The sequence below is a fragment of the Sylvia atricapilla genome, chromosome 16 (genome assembly GCF_009819655.1).
Source record: "Sylvia atricapilla isolate bSylAtr1 chromosome 16, bSylAtr1.pri, whole genome shotgun sequence".
NCBI classification, from domain to species: Eukaryota; Metazoa; Chordata; class Aves; order Passeriformes; family Sylviidae; genus Sylvia; species Sylvia atricapilla.
Window position 1 is genome coordinate 14,571,589 of NC_089155.1, and position 14,917 is coordinate 14,586,505.

Consider the following 14,917-nt stretch of genomic DNA (forward strand, 5'->3'; position numbering starts at 1 on the left):
GGCTGGGTTTGGAAGCCCAAACCGGCTCGTTGTGCACCAAGGCTCCTTCCCAGCACCCAAAGGAGAGGAGTGGAGGCTGTGCACAGCACACGGGGGCACTGAATCAATCAGAGGCTGAGCCGGGCGGACCCCAGCCAGCGCAAACACTCTGCGAGGTCAAAGGAAACACGTGCACCGTGAGGGAGAAACGACCAGCACTGACACAGAGGTAGGATTTTATAAATTAAATGGCCTTTATTTGTAACTTGTCTTCAAAAGTCAGAAACATGACAAAGTAATTGCTAGGAAGCTTCTAACTGCTCCTTAAACATTTTATAGAATTGCATGGAAGTGCACTTAGAACAGAAGCAGGAATCCGGATTCCTGGCAATGGGCATCACCAAACTGTACTGCAGCCAGAGCCCAGAGATCCCCACCCAATCCCCAACAGACCACCACCACCTCTCTGCAGGCCCAGCGTCAGGAGAACCACCCCAAACACAGCAGTTTCCCCAGAACAAAGAGACTCCCCTGTCCAGCCCCAAACACAGCAGTTTCCCCAAAGAGACTCCCCTGTGCAGCCCCAAACACAGCAGTTTCCCCAGAACCAGGGGCTCCCTGTCCAGCCCCAAACACAGCAGTTTCCCCAGAACCAGAGCCTATGGGGCTCCCTGTGCAGCCCCAAACACAGCAGTTTCCCCAGAACCAGGGGCTCCCTGTCCAGCCCCAAACACAGCAGTTTCCCCAGAACAAAGAGACTCCCCTGTCCAGCCCCAAACACAGCAGTTTCCCCAGAACCAGAACCAGGGGCTCCCCTGTCCAGCCCCAAACACAGCAGTTTCCCCAGAACCAGAGCCTATGGGGCTCCCTGTGCAGCCCCAAACACAGCAGTTTCCCCAGAACCAGAACCAGGGGCTCCCTGTCCAGCCCCAAACACAGCAGTTTCCCCAGAACCAGGGGCTCCCTGTCCAGCCCCACAGCCCTGGGCTCCCAGGCCCCACACGGGTGCTCAGGGGGGAGAGGACACAACCCCAAACCCCAGGGTCAGCTGGGAGCTGCCAGAGGTCTGCTGCACACAGGCTTGAACCGCCAGGTTTCTGCTGGAGTGTGTTTCATTATTTTCAGGGTAAGGCTGTGCTGCTGTCTGCAGAGCACAACGGGAGGAGGTTACTGCTCAGATCAATTAATTAGTACTCAATTCTGGGGCGGTGCAGGCCCACTGCTGTAATTACAGAGCTTGTATTGGACATCTCAACACTCTGATTTACAGGCTCTGGTCAGGTGCCTTAGATCTCAGCAGCTCCACTGTGAGCTTAATGAAAGCATCAAACTAAAATTAAGGAATCTCCACGGCAAAAGTGTAGGCTTGAACGGAGTATCCACTTACTAGAGGCTGGAGCTGTCCTGCTTCCAGGGCTGTATTTTACTTTTCCTTGAAAGCTACACCTGTCTCTACACACACACTGCCAGATGGCAAACAATCCGAGTACAGCCTCAGCTACTTTAGGAACATTGAAATGAAGAACAGGAATTCAAAATACCTGATAAAATCTGTGATGCAGAAAGGAAGTGCTATGCCAGTGCTATGAATTACTTGTTTTTCCACCAGCTTGCCTTGAGAGATGGAAAACTCAAGAACATTTATGAAAATTTTAGTTTAAATAGAAAGCCGAGGTATTGAAAAAAAACCTTCTGAATTCCCCTATCAGCATAAGGCTTAAAATTACTAGGAAACCAGTTTCAAACCCACCAATTTAATCATAAAGCCAGCAATTTTGATTAATATTTGCTAAGGTAGTTAAATTATGCATTTTAACTGAGACCAACACTAAAGATCCTTTTCCAGGCTAGAAATTATAGTAAGAATATGGAAGAAAGGAATCATCATGCACAGAACTGAAGTATTTTGAACTAGTTTTTACACAGTGCAAAGACTTCCTAGGAAAGTTTGCAGTTTGAACACTCATACTGAAGATATGTTTTCCATACAGTTGGGAGGCTGCCTGTAAGGATTGAAACACCAGGAAAGATTATGGAATCACAGGTATCAGAGGTCACTTAAATGAGAGCTGGTCTGGCAGTTACAGTTAGCACCTGAAGTCTCACTAAAGGGGAACAGAGCTACCAGTACACCTCACATACAATCACTTGAGATATGTACATGAGATTGGGAAGATATTCATTAACTAGTTCAGGCCATTCCATCTGGAATGTTTTTGATTTCAGACAGTCAGATAAATACAGCTTCCAAAGAAACCAAGAGGCATAGGTAAAGGAAAAAGCCTTGTTTCCCACGTGTTGACCTACAATGAAACTGAGTCTAAGCAAGTAGAAAAATGGGGCTGACAGGGCTGAATGTCAGAGACCATGATACCAAAAGACTGAATGGTACAGAAATATCAAACCAGGATTTCAAACTGAGATAGGATTAAAGTCTTCTGTACTTCTGGATGCCTGAGTTAATCTTGGGATGTGCAGGGAGAAGTGCAAGGAAGCTGGGCATTTCCCCCTCGTGGAAGCTCCTTGGGTTTGCAGAAACTCCTCTGGTCGGGTCATTTATCCCGCAAGGAGCGCATCAAAACCTGCGCCATCATATCATCCTCATCAGCATCGTAATCCTGCAACACAGGGCACAGAGAGGCCTTCAGTGCAGCAGGAGCTGCCTGTCCCTGGGCCTGGGGTCTCACAGCAGGGCCCAGGGAGCTGCAGGAGCCCCCAGGCTGTGCTCTGGGGGCAGCCACCACCTACCACGAAGGTGTCGTAGGAGAAGCGGTGCCGCCGCTGCAGGTGCTCCATGAAGTTGGCACTCCTGTAATTGGGGTCCCCCCACGGCATTGAGGCACAAATTGGGCAAACCTGCAAGGGAACAAAAGCCAGTTCAACACTAGTGGTTCAGGGCTGGCAGCAGGAAGGGCAGGGACAGCCTGGGAGAGCGAAGCTCAAGGTCTGTGCTGGCACTGCTCTGTAGGCAAAGTGACGGACAAAAACTTGCCGGGACATTCAGTGCAAAAGCCTCAGATAACCCTGATAATTTTAATTCATGTCTTCGATCCCTGGAATGGGATGGCTTACTCTTCTCCCACGTTCTTAAAATCAGGACTCATTAAAGCCTCTTGCTTTACAAGATTTCAGCCTTTAGTTCTCAGTGGCAGGAATGTTTCCTTGGTCTTCTCTGCAAAGTTCACTTCTCTCCCAAGAGAAAAAAGGAACTTTTATTTCCCCCTGAATAATCTGGAATTCCAAAAAACTTCCCAGAAAAATGAAAGTTTTCACTTCAGTTCCACATTTTGCAATTCTTACATGAGAGGAAGTATCACAGATTACTAGAATGATACACTATTCTTTGCAAGCATTTCCCTCAACAGTTTATAGCTTCTTCTTGCTGAAAACAAGAGGAAAAACAGGGAGAAAACTAGGGGGCTCTAAAAATTGTATTTTATGACTTTGCTGTGCCTAATTAACTTGGAATGTGTGCCATTTTCCCAGGATGAAAAGAGGATGTGGCCCAGCTGCAGTGGGACTAGAGACAGAGAGCCACTGACAGGTGACAGCAGAACCACAGCCACACGGACTGAACAGCAGTAATTGCACCTCCTTCATTCAAAAGTCCCTAACTCATTGTTTCTAAGGCCTTTAAGACTAGACTGCATTGCAATTCTTGCACCAGGACTTTTTATTACCACTTGTTTTGCATCCATGCTGTGCAAAGCTTTGCAGTGTTCAACCAGCCCCTCTTGATCAAAGTTCTTCTCGCTGCAGTAGGGGCAAGGGAAGGTGAAACGATTTGGGAAGCTCCTGGTTGGGGCAGAAAACGAGGTTATTTACAAACACACGTTATTCAAAGCAATAATTTATGGATGCAATTAAGGCAAGCTAATTGTAACAATAAGTTCGTAAACTCCAGTGTTTTAGGGAACTCAATGTTGTCCATATTTAGACTGAATTACAGTTCCCCTACAGATGTTCTAAGTGCCATTTACCACCTCTTTCTCAAAAGCCAGGGCACCACCCACTCAGCACACACCAAGTGCACCGCCACCAATTCCCACTTCCCTCCACTGTGGAGACAATCAGGAGACAAAGGTGTTTTACAACCCAGCTACACCTCCAGAAAGCTCTGATGTGAGAGATGTCCTGTGCAGGGACCAAGCAGAAGCAGCAGAGTTTACCCGGGTTTACCTGGGCTTTACCAGAGTTTACAGCCAGCTGCAGGATCAAGGCTCAGCTTTTAACTACGTCAAAATCAGCGCCCAAACTGAGCAAAGAGGTCAAGTCTGCTTTCACTTCAAAATCCTTTCCTGCGACAGGAAAGGCCAGGGTTTGAGAGCAGAGGTGTTACCTGGTGCTGTGGAGGGGCTCTTTAGTGACAGCTTTCACCCCTTCCATGATGTAGTTCTGGTACTTGGAGCAGGAGGCGGCGTGGCTGCGCATCTTGGACAGGAACATCTGCGAGGCAACAGCAGCACAGCGAGGTGAGCTCAGCCCCCTGCCCCTCCTGAAACACTTCCCAGCAAAAGCAGCAAACACGGAAACCCCAGCAGCTTCCAGCAGAAGTGCTAAAGCAGAAAATCCAAATACTTCAGCTGGCCAGGCTGAACCTCCTGGGTTAGTTACCCTGTAACTCTGCTGTCTGTGGTATGTCACCAAACAGCCCTGTGGCTCTAAAATCAGAATCTTTCATTTGAAATTCATTTCCTGAAGAGGTAACAATAAAAAAACTGTGGAAAGAATGGCAGCATCTTGGTGCTGCCTGTATCAAACACCCTTAGCACGTATCAGAACAAACATTTTGACCTGATTTTGCAGAAAGCTGAGGAGGAAGCAGTTTATTTTCCCCTAGGCGGACACATCTCATGTACTTAATTTCCAAACACTTCCATACTTTTTTATTGCAGCCGTTGCAAGTGGTTTCTGTCGTTTCAATTTGCTTTTCCAAGTCCAGAGCTCTGCTGCCAGCCGACAGGGTGCTGCGGCACACGCCACAGACCGGCTTCTTGGGCTTCAGACACTCCTGCAGGCACGGCGTGCAGAAACTGCGGGGGCAAAAGGAGCAGGTGGTGAGACAGCCCTGTGGGCACCAGCAGTGCCCTGCGTGGCCTCTGCCCCAGGGAGTGACAGAGGCTTCAGACTCGATGAAGAAAGGTCAGGAGGAGCTGCTGGCACCTGGGCATGAGGGGAGGAGGTGGAGGATCCCAGGCTGTCACAGCCAGAACTGTCTGCTGTTGGACAGAGCTCTGTGCCCTCGGTTTCTGGACAGAATCGTGGAATGGTTTGGGTTGCCAGGGCCCTTAAAGCCCATCCAATGCCACCCCTGCCATGGGCAGGGACACCTTCCACCATCCCAGGGTGCTCCAACCCCGTCCAGCCTGGCCTTGGGCACTTCCCGGTGTCCAGGGACAGCCACAGCTGCTCCGGGCACCCTGTGCCAGGGCCTGCCCACCCTCCCAGGGAACAATTTCATCCCATCATCCACCCCCGGCTGCCCTGCGACGGTGTGAAGCCATTCCCTTCGTCCTGTCACCCCACGGCCGCTTTCCTCAGGAGAGAAGGGAAGCGAAAGTGGAAGAACACTGCCTTCCTTTCCCCCCCAGCTTTTCTTTCGTTTTCTCCCCTTCAGGGACGCTGCAGGCGGCCGCTGCCCCGCCGCCGAGCAGCGTGCGGAGCCCGTGCCCTCAGCCCCCGCGGGGCCCCGACCGCGGCCGCTCCCGAGGCCCCGCAGCCCCCGCGGCCCCAGCCCCGGCCCCCGCGCCCCAGCCCGGCGGCGGGCGCTCACACGTGTCCGCAGGGGACGCGCACCGGGCTGTCGAACACCTCCAGGCACACGGGGCAGGTGAGGCGGGACAGCGGGTCCTGCCGCCGCTCCGGGGCCCGCGATGGGCCGCCCGCCGCCATCTTCCTCCGCGCCGCCAGGGGGCGGCCCTGCGCACGCGCGGCCCCGCCCCGCCCCAGCGCCGGGGGCGTGGCCGAGGCCGTGGGCGGGGCCGCCATCCCCGGGCGGCCGCCGGCGGGCGGGGCGCGGCTCGGCGGGTTCCGCTGCGGTGTCAGCGCTGCCCCGGGCGCGGCGGCGGCTTAACGGCCGGCGGTGTCACAGCCTCGCAGCCGTTTCACGGGCGCCTCTTTCCCGGCAGCCCCCGGAGCGCGGCCCTGGGCGGCCGCCCCGCCCCTCGCGCCGCGCCCCGATGACGTCACGCGGCGGAAGTGCTCCCGCCCCGCCGTTCACTTCCGGGCCGCCGCAGCCGCCGCCGCGGCCCTGCCGAGCCGTGAGGGCGGGCGCGCTCCGTCCGCGGCACCGGCCGGGCCTCCGCGGCTCTGCCGGGCCGCCGTCCCGGGCAGCGGGCGCTTGCGGTGCAGCGGCGGCGGGTCCTGGCGGCGGAGCGCAGCGGTGAGGGGCGGGACAGGCCGCGGAGCGGGGGCTTACCCCGGGCGGGTGGGCGGGCGCCTGCCCGCGGCGCAGGGAGGGCGGCGGGAGCTCCCGGGGCCGCTGCCGCCCCGGAGGCCCAGGCGGTGTCCCGGGGCTCCTCGGTCCGGCTCCGCAACAAGTGTCCCGGGCACGGCCCGGCCGCGGGCGGGCCCCGCCTGCTGCGTGTGTCCGCGGGCTGCCCGCGCTCGCCGCCGCTCCCGGGCCGTTTGCCGGCGCCGTGTCCCGGAGCGGTGTGGGGCGGTGGGTGCCAGCCGGGCCTTTCTGGCCCGGGGGTGCGTTAGGTTGGGCTCTGCTGAAGGAGGTGGGTGTACCTTGGGGAAGGCTGTGTTTGCCCCGTTCCTCCCCTGCTGCTGTCAAGGTTTTTGTAGAGCCGAGTGTTCCAGCGTGGTCAGAGCAGTTGGTTTCCTCGGGCGAGGTTTTGACCCTGGAGATGGAGAGAAATACTCTCTTGTCTCAACAGCAGTGGACTGTGATCAGGACTTAGTATTCTTGCATCTCTGGGAAATGTTGAGGTTTGGAGTCAGTGCTTTGCAGCAAAGCAACCTTTTTCCTTCTGTGCGTTCTGTCATTCAGGGTGCTGCTAAAACCTATATTTATCCGTGCCTGCTCGCATCGGGAGCCTGTAACCATGGATGTTGCTGCGGGGTGGGCTGCCGGCACGGGGATGGATGGTGTGTGTGCTGCCGGGGGCTCTGCGTGCCGGGGCAGCCCTGGGAGGGCTGGGGCACAGGGGGCTGTGCTGGGGCAGGGCTGGCAGGCTCTGCTCGGGCACAGGGGGCTGTGCTGGGACAGGGCTGGCAGGCTCTGCTCTAGCTCGGGGTGCTGTACCAGGGCAGCCCTGGCTCTGCTCTAGCTCAGGGTGCTGTACCAGGGCAGCCCTGGCTCTGCTCTAGCTCGGGGTGCTGTACCAGGGCAGCCCTGGCTCTGCTCTAGCTCGGGGTGCTGTACCAGGACAGGGCTGGCAGGCTCTGCTCTAGCTCGGGGTGCTGTACCAGGGCAGCCCTGGCTCTGCTCTAGCTCGGGGTGCTGTACCAGGGCAGCCCTGGCTCTGCTCTAGCTCAGGGTGCTGTACCAGGGCAGCCCTGGCTCTGCTCTAGCTCGGGGTGCTGTACCAGGGCAGCCCTGGCTCTGCTCTAGCTCGGGGTGCTGTACCAGGACAGGGCTGGCAGGCTCTGCTCTAGCTCAGGGTGCTGTACCAGGACAGCCCTGGCTCAGGTGCCAAGCAGGGGCACAGGCAGGGCTGGCAGAGGCTCTGGGAGCCTGCAAGGCCTCGGTGGAGGACTCTCCTGTCGTGTTGGACTTGCTGCCCCTGAGGTGTGTCCGGTGTGACCCAGTGCTTTGTTGGGTGGGCAGGGCAGAGCCGGGGCTCTGAGCCCGGCTCCTGGGCAGCTCAGGATCACTCCGTGTCCTGGGGGTGTTCTGCTGACGTGCCAGACCAAGATCTCTCTCTGCAGTTGTCGTGTGCAGCTCCTCTTGCCAAGGAACAGGCTCTGCTGTCTTTGTCCACACGCTCCATCCTGCACAAGCTGCGGAGGAGCGCGGGGAGGGAAGGGGCTGCTCCTGGCCCTTCTGCTCAGATGTTAATTTAGCACTCCACATTTCCTGTGATTCACAGCCTGTCTCTTGACAGGAGCGTGTGTGCCTTGGAGCAGAAGCAGAACTGCTACTTAACTTTCCCCACACGGGGCTGGCTCTGAGCACAGCCTTTCATCGAGGAGTGTTAACTGCCAGGCTGGTGATTTTGTTGCTTGTTTGTTTCCCTGGCCTCTTGGTTGTCGGTATTTTGTGTTTTGGCTCCTTCTATTCGCTTGAACTTGTTCTCAACAGTGATTTTCCTTTCAGAGGAGTGTTGACCAGTGTTCTGGTAGCTGCAGTTAATGCTGGGTGAAAAGGCTTTTCTGAAGTGCTGTTGGAGACTGAGTACATCTGAAACAGTGCACTGATTTCTCCCAACTCCTCTCCCCTCGGGTCAAGAGCTGGTTTGTCTTTCTGTGTAATAAACAAAGCCTGTGGTCTGCTTTTTAACCACAGGTTGCTCAGGGATTGCAGATGGAGTCTGTTGGCCTGTTAATTACCTTGGTGCTGGTAAAGCAGCACTGGGGACATTCTTTTGTCACCTGCTATTTGATGAGCTCAGTGCACTGAAGATGCAGATCAGTATATCCATAAAAACACTGTCCCTGCAAACAGAGGCACACATGACACAAACATAGAAGTGGTTTTACTCTCTTTTCGTAAAGCAGCTGAAGGTGGAAGGTGCAGCTTTTTTTGCTGCAAAGATCTCGGTGGTGTTTGCAGCTGCCAGCTTTCAGCTGGAATTTGGGCTGTGGTTTGTGGGTGCTCTGGAGGTGGCTGCAGAGCTGCCCCAGCTGCTCTGGGGGTGCCTCAGGAGGAGTGTTGGGGGCTGTCAAAAGCCTTGAAAATGTCAGAGATCAAAAGGCAAAGTCAGTAAACCTGCTCAGCCCAGGGACAGTCCTGGGCCACAAGAGGCAAGGGGGAAAGCAGATGCTTTCACAAAATGGGCAGGGACCTGGAAAAGTGAGTGGGAATGACGTTGGAAAGCAGGACAGTGGCATTTCTGTGTCTGCTGTGCCTTTGCAGAGTCCTGGAGAGGCTGTGAGGGAACTGCAGCTCTGTGTCACAGAGCCCCGAGGGGCAGGAGGTGCTGGGGACGTCTGGGGTCTGTGCACCCGGGATGACTCGTGTTTGTTTTCAGTTTTTATTCCAGGACAGCTGAAGATTCCTAATGCCAGACACCCGACCCACTGCCAAATCACCATGAAAGAGAGGAGGTAGCTGCCCCCAGCGCCAGGGAAAATCTGATTTCAATGGATACAAAATACAAAGACGATTTATTTAGGAAGTATGTACAGTTCCACGAGTGCAAGCTGAACGCCTCTGACAACAAGCAGCGGCCCATTAACGATGAGTACTTGCGAGTGGCAGCAGCAGCTTTACTTTGCCTGCCCAAAATTGATCCCTTTTATAGATTCCGGCTGATAAAGTTTTACGAGATGGCTGAGAACTCACTGAGATCTGTGAAATCCTCCAGTTTACATTGTCTCCATAGTGCATTCAACATGCTCGAGACAGTTGGGATTAATCTCTTTCTGTACCCCTGGAAAAAGGAGTTCAAAAACATTAAGGTAAGACTTCTTTACGTAGCCATGGTGAGAACGTGATTAATTTTTCTTTCTCTGAACACATTTTATGTATTTCCTTAAAAGGCTTCTCTGTTTTTCCATTTACAGCATTACATATATATATATATATATATATATATATTTGTCTCTATATAGTTGGTAAATAGCAACCATAGGAAAGTTTCTGTGTAAAATAAGTGAAGTCTGTGCTGGTGAGAGCATCCCCAGAGCAGAAGTACAAACGCTTATCTGCAATTAGAATGTGTATAAAGTAGAAGAAGAGCTTATTTAAGGTCGTTGTTCAGCCTCCCCTGCTGCACCATTTTATTTCTGCTGGGAGAGGCTTTCACTCTGCTGAGTGGTCAAGCTGGATTTAAGGTGACTCAGAGTTTGATTTGTCTTGCCACAGCTGTTACAGGACACAGGCATTAAACCCAGAGCGTGTGTTCAAGTGGATGCTTTGAGGTTCCCACAAGTTGTGTGATAATGCTGAAGAAACTTCTGCAGAAGAATTGTTTTCAGAATATCTTTGATCTGCTTGTCACTGCTCAGTTCCTGATGTTTTGATGTTGAGGTGATTTCAAATCTACCTAAGGTTCCCAGAGGGAGAAGTGGGAGCTCACTGCTGGGTTTGGGTGTTGAAGTGCCATTGGGAGCTCTCTGCTGTCGTGTGTTTTATCCTTTGCCTGGGCTGGGCAGACTGCTCCTGGCTGCACCAGAACAGGCTGAACTGGGCTGAGTGTGTCCCTCAGGTGTGCCACATGCTGAGGGTATTTCAGCCTGCAGAAGCTCATGTCTCTGCTTTTGGGACTCTTTTATTGGAAGTTTTTTTAATTAATATTAAATTAAATTAAATAAAACTGACATCTGGAACTGTGTAGTGACACTAGACAAAAAGTGTGCACCTCAAGTAGATTTAAAGCTGAATTGAAGAGGAGTTTGGCCCTCCTGCAATAATTCTGAGTTCCTGTTTGCTCCAGCTTGTCCCTGGCTGGGGTAGTTCCCAAAATCTTGGCCTTGCTGCCTTTCATGGTAGACTCTGTAAATTCAGGCGTGTCCAGTATGCATTAAAGTTAATGTTAGTGCAGAGCAGAGTGATTTAAATCACCAGGGAGGACATTATGCTAATCAGGATTTTAAATTGAATGAAAAACTCTCCTACTTCGAATTTCCCTCATGTGGAATTTCCATCTGCCGAGCAGGAGGGATGCAGAAATGGAGCTCATCTTGCCAAGGCAGTTGCATGTGTTCAGAGCAGTTATTATTGTATTTAATTATACGGTCTCCGTCGCTGAATTATCTGAACATCTCGTCCACCACTGAATTTCTAACCTAGTTTTCCTTTTATTCCCCCACACCCCCGTTAGACCTACACTGGCCCCTTTGTCTATTATGTGAAGTCTGCTCTCACGGAGGATGACGTCAGGCACATCCTGAACTACATGGGCTACGTCCAGGAGCTGGGCACGACGTTCAGGCTCAAGGAGCAGGTCGACTCCATCCAGGTGAAAATGATCTCCTTCGAGCTCTTCCTGGCCAAAGTGGAGTGCGAGCAGCTGCTGGAGATCCACCTGCAGGTGAAGGACAAGGGTTTCTCGGAGCTGGACGTGCTGAGCGAGCGCAGGAGCAGCGGGGAGGACGTGAGGGGCTGCTCGGAGGCGCTGCGGCGGCGCCTGGAGTGCAAGGAGAGCCTCAACGCCTCCATGGCGCGCATGGTGCTCCAGAAATCCGCCAGCGAGCGCGCCGCCAAGGACTACTTCAAGCCAAAGGTCAGCAAGCCCTCCAAGTCCGTGGACACCTACGACAGCTACTGGGAGAGTAAGAAACCGCCCCTGATGAGCTCGCTGAGCCTCAGGAAGGAGCCCATCTTGGTGGACGCGGAAGACGACATCAAAGATGAAATCATCCGTCCGTCGCCCTCGCTGCTGGCCATGTCCGGCTCCCCGCACGGCTGTTCAGATGAGTACTTGCCCGCTTCCTCTCATCACAATGGCATGCTAAGAACAAATGTCCCTTACAGCTCCTATTTTTCTGCTCAAGAGGACTTAGATTTATACACCGACCCCGATTCTAGAAGCGTGTTGAATTTTAAAAGGCAGGACGCTATCAGTAAGCCCGACGTGTGGCTGCTAAAAAGCGACGCCAACCCCGTTTACCACAAACGCACCCACCTAGCCAAAGAGACAGCCTCCTCCAAGTGCCAGAACTGTGGCATCCCCTGCGGCTCTGCTGTTTGCCAGAAGTGTGACAGCCTGTTCGGCCCCAGGCAGGAGTACCCGGCGGTGAAGCAGAGCTCCTACTCCATCAAAGCCCTCCCGAGCGACGGCTTGTCCCCCGCGCCGGCTCTGAGGGAGAAATCCCAGTACACATCCCAAACTCAGAGCCAAGACAGAGCTGCCCAGTTCGGCTCCAAGCCCAAGGCTTCGGGCTCCTCGCGCTGCGGCTTCTGCAACCGCTCGGGAGCCGCCAACACCTGCACCTTCTGCTCCAAGGTCTCGTGTGACACCTGCCTCAGCGCCTACTACTACGACCCCTGCTGCAGGAAGAGCGACCTGCACAGGTTCCTGCCCAACAACCAGTTAAACTATAAATCATCCCAGCTGTCCCACGTGGTTTACAGATAGACTGCACGGGTCTGGTGGGGAAGGCGAGGGAAGGGGGAGAGGAAAGGGCTATCCTAACTCACGTTCTGACTTCACGCTGACCTCTTGCCAAAATCACACGTCCGGATGTTTGGAACCGTGGTTCGGTGATCAGGTGCCAGTTCTTGATTTTTTTGTGGCTTCACAGATGCTGCAGATCCATTAGATTTCATGCTGCTATAATTTAGGTAACTCCTAAATGAGCGTTGCTTTTCAACTTAAACGGGGGAGAAGAGCACATTTTTCCTTCAAACTTGGCAGCTGTTGTATTTTTAAAAGGTGACATCATACCTTCCTATTATATCATATCTTGCCCAAATAAAACCAGGCAGTGTTTGAAAATAAAGTCAGAGAATTGAGATTCTCGTTTTCTATGAGTGATGAAACCACTGCCAGTTTTTGATAAAGTATGACTCCAAAATGTGCAGGAAATATGTGAATGGCTTGTTTTGCCAACAAGGACTATTTTTTGATGTATGTCTGCATTTCTCGATCTCCAAAATGCAAACCTCTCTTCTTTTTGTCTTTGTTTCCTCCTTCTCCCCTGGTTGTTTATCTCGAGCTTATATAACCTGGAGCTGGATAACATGTGCTTTATTTTCCAGTGTTGCCAATCTCATCCTCCCGGGTTTCACTGTAAGGTGTTTAAAGAGGTGATCCTGTATCTGTGTCACTCAGATGATGCCTGGAGTGTTGTCCTCTCACATGAGTGTCCATTTTCTGTCCGTTGCACATGGTTTAAGTACTGTTCTTTGTACTGTAAATAGGTGATTTGGAAACGGTTTATTTTTAATAAATATTTAATATGTTGAGTTCTTAAAAGTGGTAGAATCATTATAACTATGAAGTCTCTCTGGGTTATTTGTTCAGGTGATTTTTTTCATTTTTTCCTTGTACTGTATTTCATAGCTTGTTATAGCCACTGTGGCAGAATGATGTTCTTGGCTCTGATCAATTCTTGGGTTTTAATCTGACTTTTTTTTCCCTCTGACAAGGCTGCCACTCGTCTGAGGGGAGTCTTGTCTAAGAATTGCAGGATTTTGCTCTCAGTGCACGCTTTTTCTTTGTGGTTATGGCAATTGTAAGTATCAACGTTCTGCTTGCTTCCAAATTCCCTGCCAGTCTGTCTGTAGTTTAGTCCAGCAAAGTAAAGCACTGGCCTGGTTAAAAATCAGAGCTCATTTGTGACTCCTGTTCAAGTGAACCCATCAGTTCTGGATGTGAATCAGATAATAACCTTTGTCTCTTGCTGTAGCACTTGGGAACCCTGGCTGAGGTCCAGGACTCCCCTGTGTTGGGCTCTGTACAGTTTGACCCCCCAAACACCACTTGGTTATGAATAGACTTCTGTATTTTATTAAAAGAAAACCCCTGAGAATCCTAACTCCCTTATTCCAACTATAGCTAGTTAGCACAAAGTATCAGGCAACTAATCTGATGTGCAGAATTAAATGCGTTTAAAATACCTGTAAAGAACTCTAGCTGAGATGTAAACTCTGTAGTCCACTTTGCACTGAGATGATTCACTTTGGGGTTTTTAATCACTGTTAGAGTCTAGGCTTCTCCCCTTCAGTGTCCATCACTCCCCGTGTGACAGGAACGTGCATGAATGATCGTTTGTCTTACCTTTTTTTGGGGTGGGGAGGGGCTTCAGGTAGGTAGAGGGGAAAATTACATAGGCTAGTGTTGTAAAATAGCTAAAAAATCATTTTAGCCATAACTGGGTGTCAGAAGCATTGTGGAAATCAGATGAAACCTGGGTCTTACAGAGGGCTGAGAACAATAAGTTACTGTCCAGTTTGCGCTGAGAAACAAAGTGAACAGCGTTCGTTTAACAATCAGGGAAACTCTGAATCAAGGGACTGCAACTGAGCACAGTGTCAAGGGCAAGTTCTGCCTTGCTGACCCTGAAGGTTGGGGTGAATATTGCTTAAGTGAATGATTTTAAGGTTTTCAATCTTGTATGTTTTTTATAAATATATATATATATATAAATATGACACAAATGTAGATACGTTATGTATATAGTGAAGAATTTAAAAACGATTTTACTATTAAAATGCAGTCCGAGGGTGGTTTTCATTTCGGTGGTTCTTCGGGTTTTGTTCACCTTCTGCAGTGTCATGCCTGTTTGGCTGCTCTACAGTGTATCTTCTAGTTCACCACTTCCATTTCCATCTGGCTCCTCACACTACAGTGAATAACTCAAACTGTGATGCCACGTAATTTTTATGGTGACCAGGGCAGGGGCTATACCTGCCCTGAAAAAACGAGAAGTCCTCTGTATATATGTCCTGGAATCCTGTAGTACAAACCTGTGTTGAATTGAAGTGATACCATGCTCTATTTTTGTGTATCTTACTGTATGAGGTTGCTGTGATTGATACAGTAAAATATATGCGAATTTAAAATGCAGGTGGTTTGCATCTGATTTGTTTAAATTAATTTATGTTTTGAAGGAGTTTAAAAATAAAGAGGCCTTTAAGAAAAGGCTTAACTCTTTTCTTAAAGTGGCGTGTGCACGTGGCTGTCTGTTCACCCTGCGTTTGCATGCCCCGGGCTGGGGCTGTCCGTGCTGGGGCTGCCTGCACAGCACAGAGCTGCTCAGAGAGCTGCCCTTCCTGAGCAGCATGACTCAGTGTTGGTGGAGCATGTGAGCCGGGCTGCCAGCAGCCTGCAGCAGCCTGAGCCGGGCTGCCAGCAGCTCCTGGGGCTGTGTGGGGCTCCCTCTG

At 51.7% G+C, this 14,917-nt stretch overlaps 2 protein-coding genes across 5 annotated transcripts; one reads left to right on the forward strand and one right to left on the reverse strand.

Moving 5' to 3' along the window:
• Positions 1–209: 209 nt before the first annotated feature.
• RNF114 (ring finger protein 114) lies at positions 210–5,911 on the reverse strand. Of its 4 annotated transcripts, none has more exons than XR_010744881.1 (7): positions 5,753–5,911; positions 4,862–5,012; positions 4,319–4,425; positions 3,660–3,774; positions 2,728–2,835; positions 739–2,597; positions 210–505 (listed from the first exon to the last, which is right to left on the reverse strand). XR_010744881.1 is itself a non-coding variant. In XM_066331006.1 (6 exons), the coding sequence occupies exons 1-6, from the start codon at positions 5,869–5,871 to the stop codon at positions 2,532–2,534; spliced, it is 666 nt and encodes a 221-aa protein (XP_066187103.1). In that variant the 5' UTR covers positions 5,872–5,911; the 3' UTR covers positions 210–2,531. The 4 variants fall into 4 exon arrangements, 1 of the variants encoding a protein (XP_066187103.1); XR_010744880.1 differs by having other exon boundaries at positions 210–638; positions 686–2,597; XR_010744879.1 differs by having other exon boundaries at positions 549–2,597.
• Positions 5,912–6,212: 301 nt separating this feature from the next.
• SPATA2 (spermatogenesis associated 2) lies at positions 6,213–14,695 on the forward strand. Its single transcript, XM_066331007.1, has 3 exons — positions 6,213–6,361; positions 9,117–9,546; positions 10,911–14,695. Exons 2-3 carry the CDS (start codon positions 9,229–9,231, stop codon positions 12,165–12,167), a joined length of 1,575 nt encoding a protein of 524 aa, XP_066187104.1. The 5' UTR covers positions 6,213–6,361; positions 9,117–9,228; the 3' UTR covers positions 12,168–14,695.
• The last annotated feature ends 222 nt before the right edge of the window (positions 14,696–14,917 follow it).